The 17,448-nt window shown below is 42.8% G+C and overlaps 1 protein-coding gene across 1 annotated transcript in view; it reads right to left on the bottom strand.

Annotated features, from left to right (window-relative positions):
* Positions 1–17,448, bottom strand: part of LOC120531801 (bile salt export pump-like) — a 109,698-nt gene that overhangs the window by 29,836 nt on the left and 62,414 nt on the right. Inside the window, exons 19-21 of the mRNA XM_039757551.1 lie at positions 15,027–15,147; positions 14,774–14,944; positions 10,256–10,360 (exon numbers count right to left, since the gene is read on the bottom strand). Of these exons, the coding sequence (XP_039613485.1) occupies positions 10,256–10,360; positions 14,774–14,944; positions 15,027–15,147 (397 nt within the window). The remainder of the gene's footprint in view (positions 1–10,255; positions 10,361–14,773; positions 14,945–15,026; positions 15,148–17,448) is intronic.

Consider the following 17,448-nt stretch of genomic DNA (forward strand, 5'->3'; position numbering starts at 1 on the left):
ACTGCCATCGGGTGTTCTTATGCAATGTAAGATTTTACTCTGCGAGTTTTTTTTCTCTAAACCAAAAATATTGAGTTGGTGCATCCATCTCAGTCAGTCGTTGAAACGGGCCCTCACTAAAGCCCCTGAGCTCTGGTCTCAAGCAGGTGAGCCAACCCCAGTTTAGCAGAAGTCAGGCTCGCCTGAAGCTGCTCATTTGGACCCTTCTCTAGAAGCTGTTGAAATTCAGCTATTTTAATTTCTAAAGCTGCCATTTCTGACCGCAATACTTGGGTGACATTTCTGGTATACTCCTGACACAAGGCCCGGATGTGACTCTTCCCAACCTCCCACCACTGTTGTAAGCTGGTGAACTCCTTCTTCATAGCCTTCCAGCCTCCCCAGAAATGAACAAATAACTCTTTAAAGTTCTGATCTTTAAGGAGGAGTGTGTTAAAATGCCAGTATGGACTACGGGTCTGAAATGTGTTACAAATAAGGGTACAACACACCAAACTGTGATCAGAGAATCCAGTAGGCACAATAGAGCACACCTTAAATAAACCTAACAGGTGCTTAAAACTATAAAATGATCGAGTCTCGCCATTGAGATCGTATTTCCACTCGTCCGCCCCAGGTGTATTGCCGACAGGCCCCATTTTAGCCCTCCATACATCTTCCAGCCCAATGTCCTTAATTATTTTACCTAAAGCTCGTGCTGAGCGAGGGTGCGGTTCCAGCCCATTATTTCTGTCTATTCTGGTATCAAGTGTACAATTAAAATCCCCTCCTAACACCACCACTTCCTCAGGGTCACACTTGGATAAAAGATCTCCTAACTTGTTAAAGAAGTGGAGCCTCTCCTCACCCTCATTCGGCGTACACATTAATGAAAGTGACGACACTGCCTTGAAGTTTCACCGTCACTTTCAGGAGTCCCTTTCACCAGCTCATCAGTGCTGCAAACTTCTACTTGAAGTCCTCCAAGAAATAAAATGGCCACTCCAGCACTAACATTTGTCCCATTACTAAATAAAATGTCCCCCTTCCAATCTCTGCTCCACTCCCACTGATTTTGCTCATCAATGTGGGTTTCTTGTAGAAAGGTGACATTCAAGTCTTTTTGTCTGATAAAATCAAACAATGCGACCCTCTTATCTGGACTTCTCCCACCGTTAATATTTAGGGTTCCTATGTGTACACTTGCCATGGTAACAGAATAGATAGATGAACACACAATGAAACACAGGGACCACCACAAAGACTGTGGAGTAGATTTAACAGGGGCTTAGCCATTAGGTGGTGTTTAGATTGGACTGTTTTCTCAGTTTACTTGTTAAATTCTTTAGCCTCACGAGCTCTTTAACATCAAACATTGCGGAGACTGCTTTGTCTCGTCGCAACCCGCGGACAGACGATAGAAAGAGGTCAATGTCAGGGAAAAATTCGGCCACATCCACCCCCTTTTTTCCGGCGGTATTCACCAAAAACTCTTTCACACTTTGAGCGCTGTAACCCCCCCTGGCTTTTAACTCTGGGGGCTCCGAGGCAGCAGACCCATCGGAGATATTACCGTCGTCGTTTTCTTCCCCGACACTCCCGCATTTGAGACGTTATCGGCCGTCTCCGCGAAGACGGAAAATCCTCCTGACAAGGACCATAGGCGGGATCCTCTCCAACGACCCCCGAGCCCTGACTTAAAACAATTTTCTTTCGTGCCCGATCTTCTCTTTCTCCTTGCCTTTTTGAGCAGGACGTTTAAATTCACTTTTTTCCTCTGTCTCGTTGCTGCCTCCCTCATCCATATCAATTTCTCCCCACACACTTTCTGCTGCAGTCGCTGTTTGATCTACCGTTTCACTACCGCCTTCATTCGGCTCATCTCTGGGCGGCACTTGATTCTCCTGCCCTTCAGCTCTAGTAGCATTTTATTCTTATCACCTTGCGCCTCTGCGCCATCAGCCACAATTTCGTGATCTTCCACTTTCTGCCCCTCTATTTCTGTATTTGTACGGCTAGTTTTCTTGTTCCCTGGTGTTTCTCAGGACACTGTTTAATTAAATGTGCTTCACTCCCGCACCCAAAACATTTCATTTCGTTAGAAGTGACGAAAATCACATAATCGAAACCGTCCACTCTAAACTTCATTGCCACATTTAATTCGTCATCCATTCTATTTAAAACCATAAAACTTGTCTCCTAAATGACAAGACATGTTTTAAATCAGGCGATTTACAACCCTAAAGGAATGTGCCGAATTTTCGATACCAGACGCCCATGCCGCTCCAACTCTTTCGCTATAGTTTCATTTTTGAGAAAAGGCGGCGCATTTGAAATTGTTACTCTACGGGACGGACGGCTAAAGGGGAAACCTGTACAAAGGAGCCATTAATAACCACCCCCTTCTCAACCACTGTCGGAACTAAATCCACAGAGCTCAAAAAAACCACGATATTCCCGCTCATTCGTGAAGCTGACTTAATATTGTCACATCCGACCACTTCGCCTACCGCCAAAACCCCCGCCTCTAAAGGAACAAACTCCTCCGATATAAGTTTAATCCCATGGCGGCGGCTCAAACGCTCAAGATTAGCAGCCATTGCGGCTGCCGTGGCCTAAGCCACTCAGTACAAAAACAAGTGTAGCTGTTTTCACCAAAGAAAAGATAGAAATAAGAAACTAGAAAATTAGAAGAAAAAGAATCACCACACTCACCTCAGCGTCCACCACCAGTTCCACTCGCTCACACTCAAGACAACCACCCAGCATGCACAGCGACAGCAAGAACAGGAAGGAGATAGATAGATAGATAGATAGATAGATAGATAGATAGATAGATAATATGTGAAAGGCACTATATAATAGATAGATAGATAGATAGATAGATAGATAGATAGATAGATAGATAGATAGATAGATAGATAGATAGATAGATACTTCATTAATCCCCAAGGGGAAATTCACATAATCCAGCAGCAGTATACTGATACAAAAAACAATATTAAATTAAAGAGTAATAAAAATGCAGGTAAAAACAGACATTAACTTTGAATAATGTTAACGTTTATCCCGGGTGGAACTGAAGAGTCACATAGTGTGGGGGATTTAAAAACTAATCAGACAATGTAATGCACATTACCCTGAACACTGCTCTTGAGATTATGCTGCTGAGTTTAGCACTGTATGTTCAGCTCATCAACATACATTTTCCAAAATACTGAGACAAATTATTTCAACCAGGCAATCGCTGAAGCATTATTATATATTATGGATGCTTCCAATGTCTTCTCCCTGTGGCTGTTGAAGGAGAGCGTGAAGCAAAGACTGGTGGTCACGGGTGTGCGCAGTTCACAAAATCCTTAACAATTCTCCGAATAAGGGTTTACATGGCCACATATCAGAGAAATCTCAATATGTTATCCAGGTTTCTCAGAGACCAAACACTTGGTTTCTCTAACCTAAATAAGGTTTGAATGGCATTTTAGAATTTTTGTGAATTCTTGTGAATATTACTATAACAGCATTCAACAAAGCAGCCTGTTAAGGTTACTACTTACTAACAGGTTCTTTTCCTAGAGGCTGTTCGTAAGTTCATTGTGTTTGTAAGTCCGGCACATATTGATACTTGTGGATAAATGTTTTAGTTTCGGACAGCTCTGGATTTGGACATATAAACAATGTTTTTGGGTGGTTTTTAATGTGCTTTGAATTGTGTCTGTGGAGAGAGTGTCGGCCGAGTCGAGAGCTTTACTTACCTTGGCAATGACATTCTTCCTACAAAGTCATTAGACAGATTGGGAGAGCATGGGTGGCCATGAGGTTGCTGGAAAGGGGTGTGTGGTGCTCCTGATATCTGTGCAAAAAAACGAAGGTCCACATCTTTTGAGTCCTGGTGTTTCCTGTCTTGCTATATGGTTGCGAGACATGGACACTTATATCCAGTGACCAGAGACAAAGATTGGACTCCTTCGGGACTGAGTCTCTTTGGAAAATCCTTGGGTACCACTGGTTAGACTTTGTGTCGAATGAGCGGTTGCTCATGGAGTCCCAAATGCGGCACATTATCTGCATTGTGAGGGAGCGTCAGTTACAGCACTCCGGCCATGTGCCGCGTTTCCCTGAGGGTGATCCGGCTCGTAAGATCCTCATTGCTGGGGACCCAAGTGGCTGGACCAGGCCAAGGGATCACCCACATAACACCTGGCTGTGGCAGATAGAGGGTCATTTGCAGAGTGTGGGACTAGACCACATTTTTTCCAGGGGGCTTGCCAACCAGGATCCCGAGTTGTTCCGTCGTCTGGTGGTTGTAGCAACGCGCTGTACCAGTGTATGCTCCACAACCTGACCTAACCTTTGAACAACTTGTAAATATTGTACATGAAATAAAAATTATAATAACAAAAATAAGATCTTCCCATGCTTGCAGACCACTGCGAATTATCCTTAAGCACTAATATGGACTTGAGGATCACTTTGTTTGTATGTATTGAGAAAGAAAAAAACATTATTAAATGTAATGATTAGAAGCAGTTACCTTACAAATACAGAGGCCTATATTTTGTATTAATCATGCTGCAGAGAGCTATATGATTTTTACTTCTATATGATTTTTACTTCTATATGATTTTTTCTTTGTTTAGGTAGAAAAGAATTAAGCTTGTGCACCGAATTATTAGATAACTTGCATTCTTTTATGAGAAAATGCTGACCATAAGAAACTACTTTAAACTGGTCTTGTGTGTGTGTGCTGATAGCAGCGTATTTCTTAGGAACGTGAGCGCCCTAATAGCTCTTTATTTGGATAAGAAACTCTGTGCACTCTTGCATGTAATAATCAGGATGTAAACGTAACTTAAAGCAATCTGTGTATGACCTCAAAATGAACTGTCATGTTGTTTCTCTTTGGCTAATGAATTAGCTAGGTAATATGAGAGAGGAATTTTCTCTTATATTAGCAGATTGTCTGTTCTGACCAGCCAGTGGCACTGAGCTATCCAGTCTCTTCGGAGGCGTGGGGGGGCTGCAGTCTCTCTAACTTACCAAGAATAAAGAAATTGCTTTTAATTTTATATTGGTTTCCATTTCTTTGTCATTCACGACTTTCAGCGACCACAGTTTGAAAGTTGACAACTTGGAAGTTCGTAAATAGGGGATTATTTGTATATGATGCCAGCTTCACAGACAAGAACAATACTAGCTGATTCTCTCTTTAGCTTTGCTGGTTTGGTTAATTCTGTGGCTGGTCTGTAGTGGGGTTTGAGAAATACCCTGTGGTAATCAGGGGGGCCTTCAGATACTATTGTGAATAACTGAGTTATTAAATCACATGTAAACAAACTGTACAAAAAATGGAAAGAGTATGACACAGCAGTACATTTGTCTAGATCTAGCCATCCACAAAAACTGAAGTCATCATGCAAGAAGAAGGGTCGTGAGATGGGACACCAACAGAACTCGGAGAATTCTTAAAGAGTGACAGAGATTGGAGAAACGAAGCAGACCACAAGTGTTATTTAGGTGCTTCACCCGTTGCAAAAGGTACATCTGGGACTCTGAAGTCAGCAGAAAGAAGGTTCTGTGATCTAATTAAACCATATTTGAGCTTTGTGGCAGGCGGCCGGGGCCCATGCCCGGCCGGGACGCCCCTGCAGCATATCTTCCCGGGGAGCAAGGATGGGAAACCCAGTATCTCCCCCTGGATGCTAGATGGCAGCCTCCCTGGGTTGCAGCAGTGCCTCGGACTCCCCCAGGGCTTCATGGGGGTTGGAGTTCTGTGCAGCCCTGTTGGGTTCCGCAGGCGCCGCCGGGGGGGTGGGGTGCAGCAGGAGCTGCTGGACCCTTCTGGGCGCTAGTTTCGCCACACCCAGAAGTGCAGCTGGATGTCGGGAATCAAACACCTGATGCCAGCAACCACCACTCAGCGGGCAGAGTAGGGTGGAGGAGGACAAGAGTGCCTGAGAGGAGTGGTGGTGCAGAGGAAGAGTGTTCTACTTTGGTGTACTGGTGCTTTGGGACTGTGTTGTGGCTGGGGGACATGAGGAAGACGTGCCCTCCAGCTGAAGAAAATAAAAGTTTATTTATTTTATACGTGTGCCTCCGTGTCCAATCTGTGTCGGGTCGGGCACATATATAGCACCTTTTTACAGCTTATAAACTCCATGTTGCACTGCACGTTATGAAAAACACAGCCATCTCCACTGTGAAGCATGGTGGTGGCAACATCAGACCGTGGGGATGCTTCTCCACTGCAGCTCCTGGAAGGCTTATGAGGGTAAAATAAATTCAGCAAAGTGCTGGGAAATCCTGAAGAAAAACCTGATGCGGTTTTCCTTGTGAGAAGATTTGTTTTCCAGCAAGACAGTAGCCATAATTGTAAAACCAAAGCTGCACAGGAATGGCTTAAAAACAGCAATGCGAATGTCCTGGAGTGGCTGAGTCTGAGTCAGCACACAATAAAATGTTTGGCTGGACTTGACAATGGCTCTCCGCTCATGACCGACATGACACCTGACAGGGGTTGAGAAGTTTTGCAAAGAAAAATGGGGAAAAAATGTTAAAATCCAGATGTGCAAAGCTGATAAAGAAAGTGAGACCTGTGCACACAGCAGTGTCAAGGCCATCATGACCCCCATCTACTAAATACTGACTTGAAGGAGGTGAATACTTATGAGATCAATTATTTTGTGTTTTAAACCTACAATAATTTAGTTCACTTTTCAGAGATATTTTTTCACTTTGACAGTAAATGGTCTTTTTTTGTTGAATCGGGACAATAAATTCAAATTAAATCCACTGTGACCAAGTATTGTATAACAATACAAGGTTTTGAACCCTTTTTAATTGACACCATATTTGATCACGAAGAAAAGGAAAACACCACAATTTACTATATCTATAGATATCTGTAAACTTGTCACTATAAAGATCCAGACTACAGTAAATGTTCTGGAATAAAGTGGCATGGACAACTACGACAAAGACAAACCTTGATGGCAAAGGACAGGTGCAAAAAAAAAAAAAACGAGTGCTGAAATGATATGACAATTTCTATCAGCTACATTGCAGGTAGGGTCCCTCACACACCTGTATACATTGATAAAAGTATTTAACGATTGGTGCGACAACTCCAGAAGTTATCAGCTTTAGTACTTTACAAGAAAATGCCTGCAGACTCAATGTCCGTTGCTTCAGTGCCAAAGACGTCATCAGTGACATGCCTGAATGACTACCGACCAGTTGCACTCACACCAATCATAATGAAGTGCTTCGAAAGGTTAGTCATGTCACACATAAAGACTAATCTCCCTGCCTCCCTTGACCCTCTTCAGTTTGCATACCGCTCAAACAGGTCAACTGAGGATGCCATATGCTCTGCCCTTCACCTCTCCCTGACACATCTGGATAAAAAAGACACATATGTCAGGATGCTATTCATAGACTTTAGCTCTGCCTTCAACACAGTCATCCCTCCAAAGCTGGTTGTAAAACTGAGCAGGTTAGGCCTAAACACCACCCTCTGCAATTGGATCCTGGACTTCTTGACAGAGAGGCCCCAGTCAGTTTGGATGGGCCACAACACTTCCAGCATCATCACACTGAGCACTGGAGCACCGCAGGGCTGTGTGCTTAGTCCACTGCTGTTCACCCTGCTGACTCACGACTGCACAGCCACGCACAACACCAATCACATCATCAAGTTTGCAGATGATACGACGGTGCTGGGACTGATAAGCAGGGATGATGAAAGAGCATACAGAGATGAGGTGAAATGGCTGTCCGCATGGTGTGAAGACAGCAATCTATCTCTCAATGTCGACAAGACAAAAGAGATAATCGTAGACTTCAGAAAATCACGTACTGCCCACATCCTGCTCAGCATCAACGGTTTAGATGTGGAGATTGTTAGGAGTACCAAGTTCCTCGGTGTGCACATAACTGAGGAACTTACGTGGACAAATAACACCTCATCATTAATCAAGAAAGCCCAGCAGAGACTACACTTCCTGAGGCGGCTGAAGCAAGCACGTCTTCCCCCTTCCATCCTCACCATGTTCTACAGAGGCACCATAGAGAGTGTTCTGACCAGCTGCATCACTGTCAGGTATGGCAACTGCAACATATCTGACCACAAGGGCCTGCAAAGGATAGTGAAGACAGCAGAGAACATTATTGGGGTGCCTCTCCCTTCACTACAAGACATATTTTACAAACGCAGTGTCCGCAAGGCCTGCAGCATTGTGCAGGACCCCTTACACCCCTCACATGGACTTTTCACACTTCTGCCATCCAAGATAAGATACTGCAGCATCAAAGCCAAATCTGCCAGGCTGCAGGAGAGTTTTTATCCCCAAGCTGTTAGACTCCTTAACACCAGGCTGCCCCCTGGGACCTTCCACACGGCCTCAGCCACCACTAAAAACAGAACTTTTATACATGAAAACCACTATTCAGCTAAGAACTGAAAATCTCATACTGACCTCTAAGGATTTTGACACTCTTGATATCCTTCTGCTATGAAACATTCTGACCTGTCATTGTTTACACACGTCTTAAACAACTATTATCATACACTGAAAATGTGTGTATTATCTATATCTATTATTATTTATTTATTTATTATATTACATATCTTACACATCAATATTGCTGCTACTTCTTTGTCCTATCTTTGCACAATGTCTTGTCTTGTTTGTGTTTTAATTTTTACATTTTTATTCGATTTTTAATTTACTATTTGCACATCATGTTGTTACACTGTGGACCCTGAGCTTCGCAATTTCGTCTATCTGTATACTTGTATATGGTTGAGATGACAATAAAGTTCACTTTAACTTTGACTTTGACTTGACTTTCATTATGGAGCAGAACATAATACCGGTACAACCAACAAGCTTCTCAGCAGGGAAAAAGGAAAGAAAATTATTTAAGATAAGTGATGAGAAACTCAATTTATATCAAATTTATGACGTATTTGACTTCCTGAAAGAAAACCAAAATTAGAATTTCTCCAGCAGTTCCCTACAACAAAGAAATGAAAGCTTTTACAATAGCAATATTCTAATAGTTGTGATAGATGGCACACATGGGCTGGCATCCTGTCAGGTTAAGGGCCACCGTGCAACCCTAATGCAAGGACCAGGGGAGATGATGAATGGTGAATATTCTCTCTCCCAAATATGCTAATTGATGTTCTTCTTGGGCTTTAGCACCCTTTCAGATACCCAAAGGGCATACTGGGAATTGGAGTCCCGAAGTACAACCCTGTTGGGTTCCATGGATACCACCAGGGGTTTACAATTCTGACTTTCTGGGACTTCTGCCTGACCTGGAAGTGCTTCCAATGGACAATGTCCTGGCACCGGAAGTACTCCTGGGTTTGTGATAAAACGTGCCCATCTGCTTCACCTCGTTGAGTCAGAGTCGGGGGGCAGCAGGCAACACTTATCAGGAGGACAGTAGGAGGAAGGGAATCTGTGCTTATACTTGTGTATTTTGGCTGGTACTTAATTGAAAAGTGTTGGTAACAATAAAAACCTTTTATGTCTGTCCTACTCTTCAACAAAACTGTCTTTGCTTCTGATCCACAGATGGCTACTTCCTTAGATGTGACCACATGCAGTAGTCCATGGAATGATGCGCTAGTGTGCGCTCAACTTGATTCAGAGAATTGTTCTGATTGATAAAGGTTTTCTGATATGGATCAGCTTCCAGCTCTATGACATGGACCACCGTGGAGAATGACCACTATATCATAGAACATCAGAGGATAACCAGTTTGATTCAGAGCACTGGTGCACATACTTTTGTCAAACCAATTTATGTCACTTTTTAATTTAGCACACCTGACTTTGGGATGTGGGAGGGAATTGGAATACTTGAAGAAATCCCATGTAGAAATGGGGAAAGTTGTAGCTGAACCCAGCAATCTGGAGTTGAAAAGATAGAATACTCAACAGACTGCTTTATCAATAAAAAAATGGAAATTACAAAATTATCAAACATTTATCTAAACATTTGCTAAGCTGGCTTTAAGTAGTACAATGTCCCAGGGATTATGGAGCCTTTGTGCCATCCCAGTAAGTAAGTAATTCACCATGGGTTATTTAGAACTGAATGAGAAATGAAAGCAGAACTCCATGTGAATACAGAAAAACGTATAAACTAAACTCATGCGGACTGGCCCAGGTGTTTAAAAGCAGTGAGATGGCTGTGCTGCCTGTGAATAAAAAGCATTTTAATATTCAGAACTCCATTTACAAAAGTGTCCAAATTATACCTGCAACATCTGCGTGAAGAATGATATCACTCCGATGAAGACAAACAGCACGCAGACACCATCAATATCTCTTTTCTGTTCTTCTTTACTGGGCAGTGAAAAGGTCTGAAAAGAAATTGGATTTTATGATGCAAAGTTTACCACAACTGGACAAAAAAAAAATTACAAAAGTCATTTCTGCCCGCAGAAACAAACCACCAGAGCAGGGAATCTGTAAGAGCTCCATTCAGTCTTACAAACCTACCTCTCTCGTAACATTGAACAAATCAGACAAAAGGTATTACAAAAGAATTTGTAAAATTAGAGGAAAGCAAATCTTGAACAATCCAGATGCTCAGTCTGCCATCTTTCAAATGGATGAAGAAGATTCATCAACTGAAATGAGCTGGTGGCTACACCGGCCCTGTCCTGAGGTTTCTGTAGATATCAAAATTTACACATCACTTTATTAAAATGGGTTTTTTTCCCATTTGTGATTCCAAACCTTTGTGCTCTCTCTGCCTGTTCTTTTATAACACCACAGGTCCAAATATTAGTGGGATGTCCTTCAAAGATCTAACTTAAATGAGCTTTAGTCATATATTTTGATTAGGGACAGAATTTGTTAGAAATGTCAATGGCTACTATCTGTTGAGAACTATAAGGTCTTGTGATGGATGGCTGGGACACCCATAAAATGGAAGGACCAGGGGAGACTGTGTGCTCAGGGCATTGCTCTCTAGATGGCAGCTCCCCTAGGGTTGCAGCTGCATCCTGGGAGATGGAGTTCTTTGGCTAAGCCCTGTCGGGTTCCATGGGTGCCTTCAGGGAGTGCTATGGGGATTGGCAAGTCTTACTTTGTCAGGCTCCCACGGAAGTGCTTCTGGATCACAATTACACAACACCAGATGTACTCCTGGGTGCTGCATCAAAGGAGCTGACTGTCTCAACTCCTGGAGCCGGAGTCGGGAGGAAGGAGATGAAGCTTGCGTGAGGAGCAGAAGAAGAAGTGACGGAGAGGGAGAGAAAAAGAAAAGACAAAGTATTGTTGTGTGCTTTGCTATATTTGTGTTGGTGGTGGGAAACACTTACTGGAAGAGCTTCCTACGGAAAAGGAAAAAGAATAAAAATCCTTCTTTTCTGTGACTTGTGTACGAGCCTGTCTGTGTTGGGTGTTTGGGGAGCTTGATGACACATTGCTATGCTCTCCATCCTTGTGGACTCACTTCCTTGCAATGGAAATCAATGACAGGAAGTCACGCTGAGTGGTTCTGACATACAGACAGTAATGGCCTCTAAAAACACCTGAATAAGACACTGAGACAACTTGTATGGTTTTAAATGGTCAGATTTTAAAATCTGTGTTGCTATGGTATTGTTGAAAACAAGAATAAAAGTTTAAAAGAGCAGCATTTTCTTGATTTTGGCATAACATGTCAAGAAAGCACACACTACTCAGTTTATGGTTCTCTTATGTTTTTTGTTGATTGTTTGTTGGCTTATGCAAGAATCTAGATTTTTTTTGCAGATTGAAATGAATTGCTGGAATTCCCTTTTGGGTCAAATACCTTGCTATCTATCTATCTATCTTGTGAGTGCCAAAGAGACATCACAGCTTGATGGTGCCATATCTTCTTGCCAAGTTGGGAATGGATGACTAGAGCCTGGGGACCAGGAGTAGTTCCATCCTCCATATGTTAGGTTGCAGTAGTATGCTGGAGGCTTCCCAACTTGGACACCCGGAGAGGTTCATGGGAAGTGGAGTCTGGAAGTGCAACCCTTTTGGGGTTCCTGGTTGCCGCTAGTTGGATCTGTCAGGGAAGGACTGTCCTGATTTACAAACAAGCTGAAAGTGCTCCCCTCAAGTCATGGCAGTTCACTGGAAGCCATTCCAGGGGAATGAAGGGCAATTTTATTACCAACCATTGACAGTGTGATTGGCCTTATCTGAAGAAAGTTTAAAATAATTTGGAGTTTGCATGTTCTCCCCGTGTCTGCATGGGTTTCCTCCGGGCGCTCCGGTTTCTTCCAACAGTCCAAAGACATGCAGGTTAGGTGCATTGGCGATTCTGAATTGTTGTCTGTGTGTGTGTGTGGGCTGGCGCCCTGCCTGGGGTTTGTTTCCTGCCTTGAGCCCTGTGTTGGCTGGGATTGGCTCCAGCATATAGAAGATTGGATAATGTATGGATGGAACCCTAATGCAAGGCTTTACATTACCAAAGTGAGTGAGAAATCTGTAATTCTGACTGATGAACGTACAAACTGTTTCATGAGCTATCAGAGTCAGTTGAGAAATGCATCAACACAACGACAAACAATCTTCAATGGCTGTTTGTGCAAACAGAATGAGAAATGCTAATGTTTGTGGAAAAATGTGGTACCTATTTCACAACTGAACTAAGATAGAGGAGAAGGACGTTTCTGATGTGTGAATTGTGTCAATCATAGTGAAAGAGAAAAACTGTAATGACACTGAGCATCACTCAGCTTAAGGGCAGACCTGTTTACTTGCAACATAATTTCAGACTGGTTAAAATGAAGGACCCACAAATTGAAAGACCATCTGTTCATGCTTCTTCCGTTCATCCTAAATCTAACAAATTAAAATAAACAAAAATGAACAACATCTTGAAATCATGGCACGATATTAGTTAAATTAGGATTCTGTTAGTTTAAACCTATTGTCATTTGTGGGATCAACAGTACAGAGTAATGGGGATTGTGGAAGAAGGGTGTAAAAGAGAGTGCAGGCAGGGTGGAATTGGTGGAGAATAATAATAATAATTCTTTGTATTTATATAGCGCTTTTTGCAGGTTAAGGGCCTTGCTCAAGGGCCCAACAGAGCAGAGTGCCTATTGCCATTTACGGGATTTGAACCGCCAACCTTCCGATTGTCAGTGCAGTTCCATAGCCTCAGAGCCACCACTCCGGAGAAGAGTGTCAGGAGTGATTTTTGTGACAGATGAGTATCAGCAAGAGTAAAAGGGAAAGTTCTACAGGACGGTAGTGAGACCAGCTATGTTATATGGGTTGGAGACGGTGGCACTGACCAGAAAGAAGGAGACAGAGCTGGAGGTGGCAGAGTTAAAGACACTAAGATTGGTATTGGGTGTGACGAGGATGGACAGGATTAGAAATGAGGACATTAGAGGGTCAGCTCAAGTTGGACGGTGGGGAGACAAAGTCAGAGAGGCGAGATTGCGTTGGTTTGGACAGGTGCAGAGGAGAGATGCTGGGTATATTGGGAGAAGGGTGCTAAGGATAGAGCTGCCAGGCAAGAGGAAGGCCTAAGCGAAGGTTTATGGATGTGGTGAGAGAAGACATGCAGGTGATGGGTGTAACAGAATAAGATGCAGAGGACAGAAAGATATGGAAGAAGATGATCTACTTTGGCAACCCCTAACGGGAGCAGCTGAAAGAAGAAGAAAGAAGTAATTTGTACATGGTACAATGAAGTGTGCATATACCTTTCTTGTATGGACTATTTAGAACTATAGCAACAATAATATGTTGACACAATCATATGGAAAGATAAGATATCAAAGGGACTTCATTATTTTGTAATTATTATTATGTCACCAGTAAAATTAAAGAATTTCCATTGGAACATTAAGGTGAAAAATCAGGGTCACAGGTATAAATGATTACAATATGGTAGCAACTCTCAAAATGCAAAACAGCAACAAGGGAAATTGCAATTAATTTTAAAATTTAATAAAGATAAGTTTGAATGAAATATAAACACAAGCCCAAGAAAACCCAGTGTAAGAGACGGCTGGCAGTTCAACCCGGCCGGGATGCCCATGAGATGCAAGGATGGGGGAAAAGAGCTACTTGTGGACTCTGCTTTCCCCAAAACACTAGATGGCAGCTCCCCTGGAGTGTAGTGGTGCCCCAGATTCCCACAGGACATCCTGAGACTTTGAGTTTGGTTTCTAAGCCCTGTTGGGTGCCGGCAGGGGGTGTTGTGTAAGGACCGGGGGAGTCGTGCTTCCCTTATAGCCCGGAAGTACTAGGAAGTCACAAAGATGGAAGCTCCAAAGTACTTCCGGGCTGATTAAAGAACTTTAATTCTCTTTCTGCCCCAGAAGTGCTGGCAAGTCATGTGAAAGGAAGAACAGAAGCACTTCCAGGTCAAGAACTTTATAAAGGACTGCTGAAGACCCAGCAAGTGAGCCAGAGTCGGGTGGAGGTGGAGAAAGCTTACTGGGAGGTGTGGAGGAAGAGAAAAAGAGAAGAATTGTTTATTATTGAGCTTGTGATTTACTTGCCTGTGTTATTGTGGCTGTGGTGCTTGGGGAGCACTGTTTAAAGAAGAAAATAATTATAAAGGATCTTCTTGGTGCATTTACCCTGTGTCCTGCATTTTTGTCTATTGGGTTTAAGGGGCAACAGCGACCAGTAGTGTCCACACTAGAAAAAATTAAATAGACGAACCGACCAAAACAGCTGGTGCTGTATATGCACAGCATACGTGCCATTGTTATAAATGATGTAACAAATGGATATTGTTATCAAGATGATTTGCCACTGCTTACCGCAAGAATCTGGCTGAAGAGAAGGGCATACAGTGGGTTTACACCCCCATTGATAGCCGCAGCGATACTGCCAAGCAGCATGTAAGGCCACTCAGGTGTGTTGTATTTTAAAATCCTGGTCACAGGAGCAGGCTCTACTGCATCCTCTTCTTCACCATCAATTACAGCTCTCTGTTAAAACCAAACACCACACATTAAGAAGACATGCTAAGCCGTTAAGCCAAAACACTTCCACAGCTCTGCTCAGGCAAACCTTGCTTCGGATGTCTTCTGGTTCACTGAAGGCCTGCAGGGCTATATCCCCAGTTACCGACGTGGAAACTTCAGGAAAGATGTTGGACAAGTGAGATTTAGATCGCTGACGTAGGGAAGCTCTGGTGAAGAAAACAACATAAATTTGAATGAATATGGTAACTAGGATTGTCTGGTCATTGATGGGAAGCACAAAAATACAATCAGGTGTGCATCAAACATTAATGGAGACAGGCCAGTAGATCAGTCCAGACTGTCCCCAGATACAGATTCCAGCTCTTCCTACGGAATTCCCAAAGCCAGCTAAGATATGTAATCCCTCCAACATGTCCTGGGTGTGCCGGAGTCTCCACCCAGTGAGATCTGCCCAGAGCAGCTTTAATTAGAGCTGTCCAGGTGGCATCCTTACGACATGCCCAAACTCAACCAGCTCCTCTTGATCCTGAGGAGGGGCACTTCCTAATCAGTGAGCTCCTCACCCTGTCATGGAGTATCAGCCCAGCCACCCTACATGAAAACTTCATTTCCACCTTTTGTACTCAAAACCTCATTCTTTCAGTCATTACATACATCTCTTGAGCATTGGTGAGCACAGATATTTAAAAAATGTGATTTGAAAGTTAGTAAAGCTGAGTCTCTTCTGATAAACTTATGCTGGAAGTCTAAATTTCCTCCTGCAGCAGAACCTTGTTGCTGTCATGCTTAAGCAGTGATGCACCGTTCTTCACAGAGCCTAGTTTCACTAACTATCTTAGGCTTAATTTCTTTGATTTTTTTGACAGAATCATTAAACTCACTGATAATTGTTTGGTTTGACTTGGTAGAGGCAGTCCAAGGTGAACTATGGGGCTGATCTCCCATTTTATAGTGCTTTACCCAATCTCTGACACTGCTAGCGCCCAATCAGGCATCTCCATATTCATATCGAAGCTGTGATCAGTTTTCATTCAGGTGGCAGATACAATTACTAGCTACAATACCAAGCATTTCAAAATTTTCAGGCATTTTCTTGCAATTCCAACATGCTCCTTACTTTTGTAGTAACAAGAACTCATCTATTATTTTTTCCCTATATAAAGAACCAAACATTGTGACTTACTCATACTCACTTCCTTTATCAATCGAGTTCCGAACACAACAGAAGGATGAACCTACACTGTCCTATAGTTAAGGGTGCAACCTAAAAGGGTAAATCAAAAAGTAAAGCAATTTGAAAAATTATGCTGAAACCGCAAGAGATAGAAGCTGACGTAATACAACACCTTCTCGATGGCTTATGGGTAGTTTGAACACAGACAGCACAGTGCAGCACTCTGCTGTTAAAGTATGGACATGGACACACCGCTGTGGGGTTGCACCATTACTGAACAACACACCATAGTGAGATTTCTTTTGGCATAGTTAGTGAAACCTATTGGAGTTGGCTTGTGCAGAACACTAAGCTGTTTGGGTACCCATCTTGTGCAAACTTTATGGTACCCCAAGTCATCATGCACTATGGCATGTGCAGATCCTTAGCTGATATCTAAACGTGGAGCAAAGGTGCACAACGCAATCCATCGGTTTTCTCAGACGAAGGCATTCACCATGTTGTTGTGGGCTTGTGTGCGCGATGTTGATGGTCAACCAGCTTAATCTTATCAGTTACACTTGTTTTTCCAACTTTAATCCTTTCTACCCATTTATAAACTGTTCGTTGAGTCATGCTTGTTTTCACGTCCATACCAAGACAACATCCTTTGATGAATTTCATCAGGTTTCGCTCTCACTGCCCAAACCAATCTCACAATGGCATGTTGTTCAACAGTGGGACAATCCCAAAGTGGCACACCCATGTTCATTCCACCTTGGTTTCAACTACAGTAACAGCAGAATGCTGCACTGTGTATATTCAAACTACCCATAGGCCACCACAAACGTGCTACTGTACAGTATATTCTGTTAGCTTCTACCTGTTGTGGTTTCTGCATAGTTTTCAAATTGTCTTTACTTTACAATTTACTCCTGTTCAAGGAATACAGAAGGATCACTTGGACCACAAATATAAGTGCAGCTTTCCTCTGAACTCATTGCTAAAGGTATCAGAGTCAGCCGCACAATCAACCGATGTGGTCACATTTGCAGATTTGGTGGATTCATTTGTACCTTTAACAGTTTTTCAGCATGAATGTATAGATGGATCAGACTCACTAAATGGCCTTCTCGACTCTTAAGATATTCTTCATTTATTTACTTTTGACTTCTGTCTTATATTCCACTTTCATTTAGAAAGAACTGAGATAAGACGTTACCTGTGGCTTCTCCATTTGTAGAATTTTTTATAACAAAAAGTAGAAAGTCAGGCAGCACACTAGGGGCACTCTTATGTAATATCACAGAGTGCACTTTCTAGTCTCCTGTAACACCAAGCAGTACACCTCCTT

This window comes from Polypterus senegalus, chromosome 6, assembly GCF_016835505.1.
Source record: "Polypterus senegalus isolate Bchr_013 chromosome 6, ASM1683550v1, whole genome shotgun sequence".
NCBI classification, from domain to species: Eukaryota; Metazoa; Chordata; class Cladistia; order Polypteriformes; family Polypteridae; genus Polypterus; species Polypterus senegalus.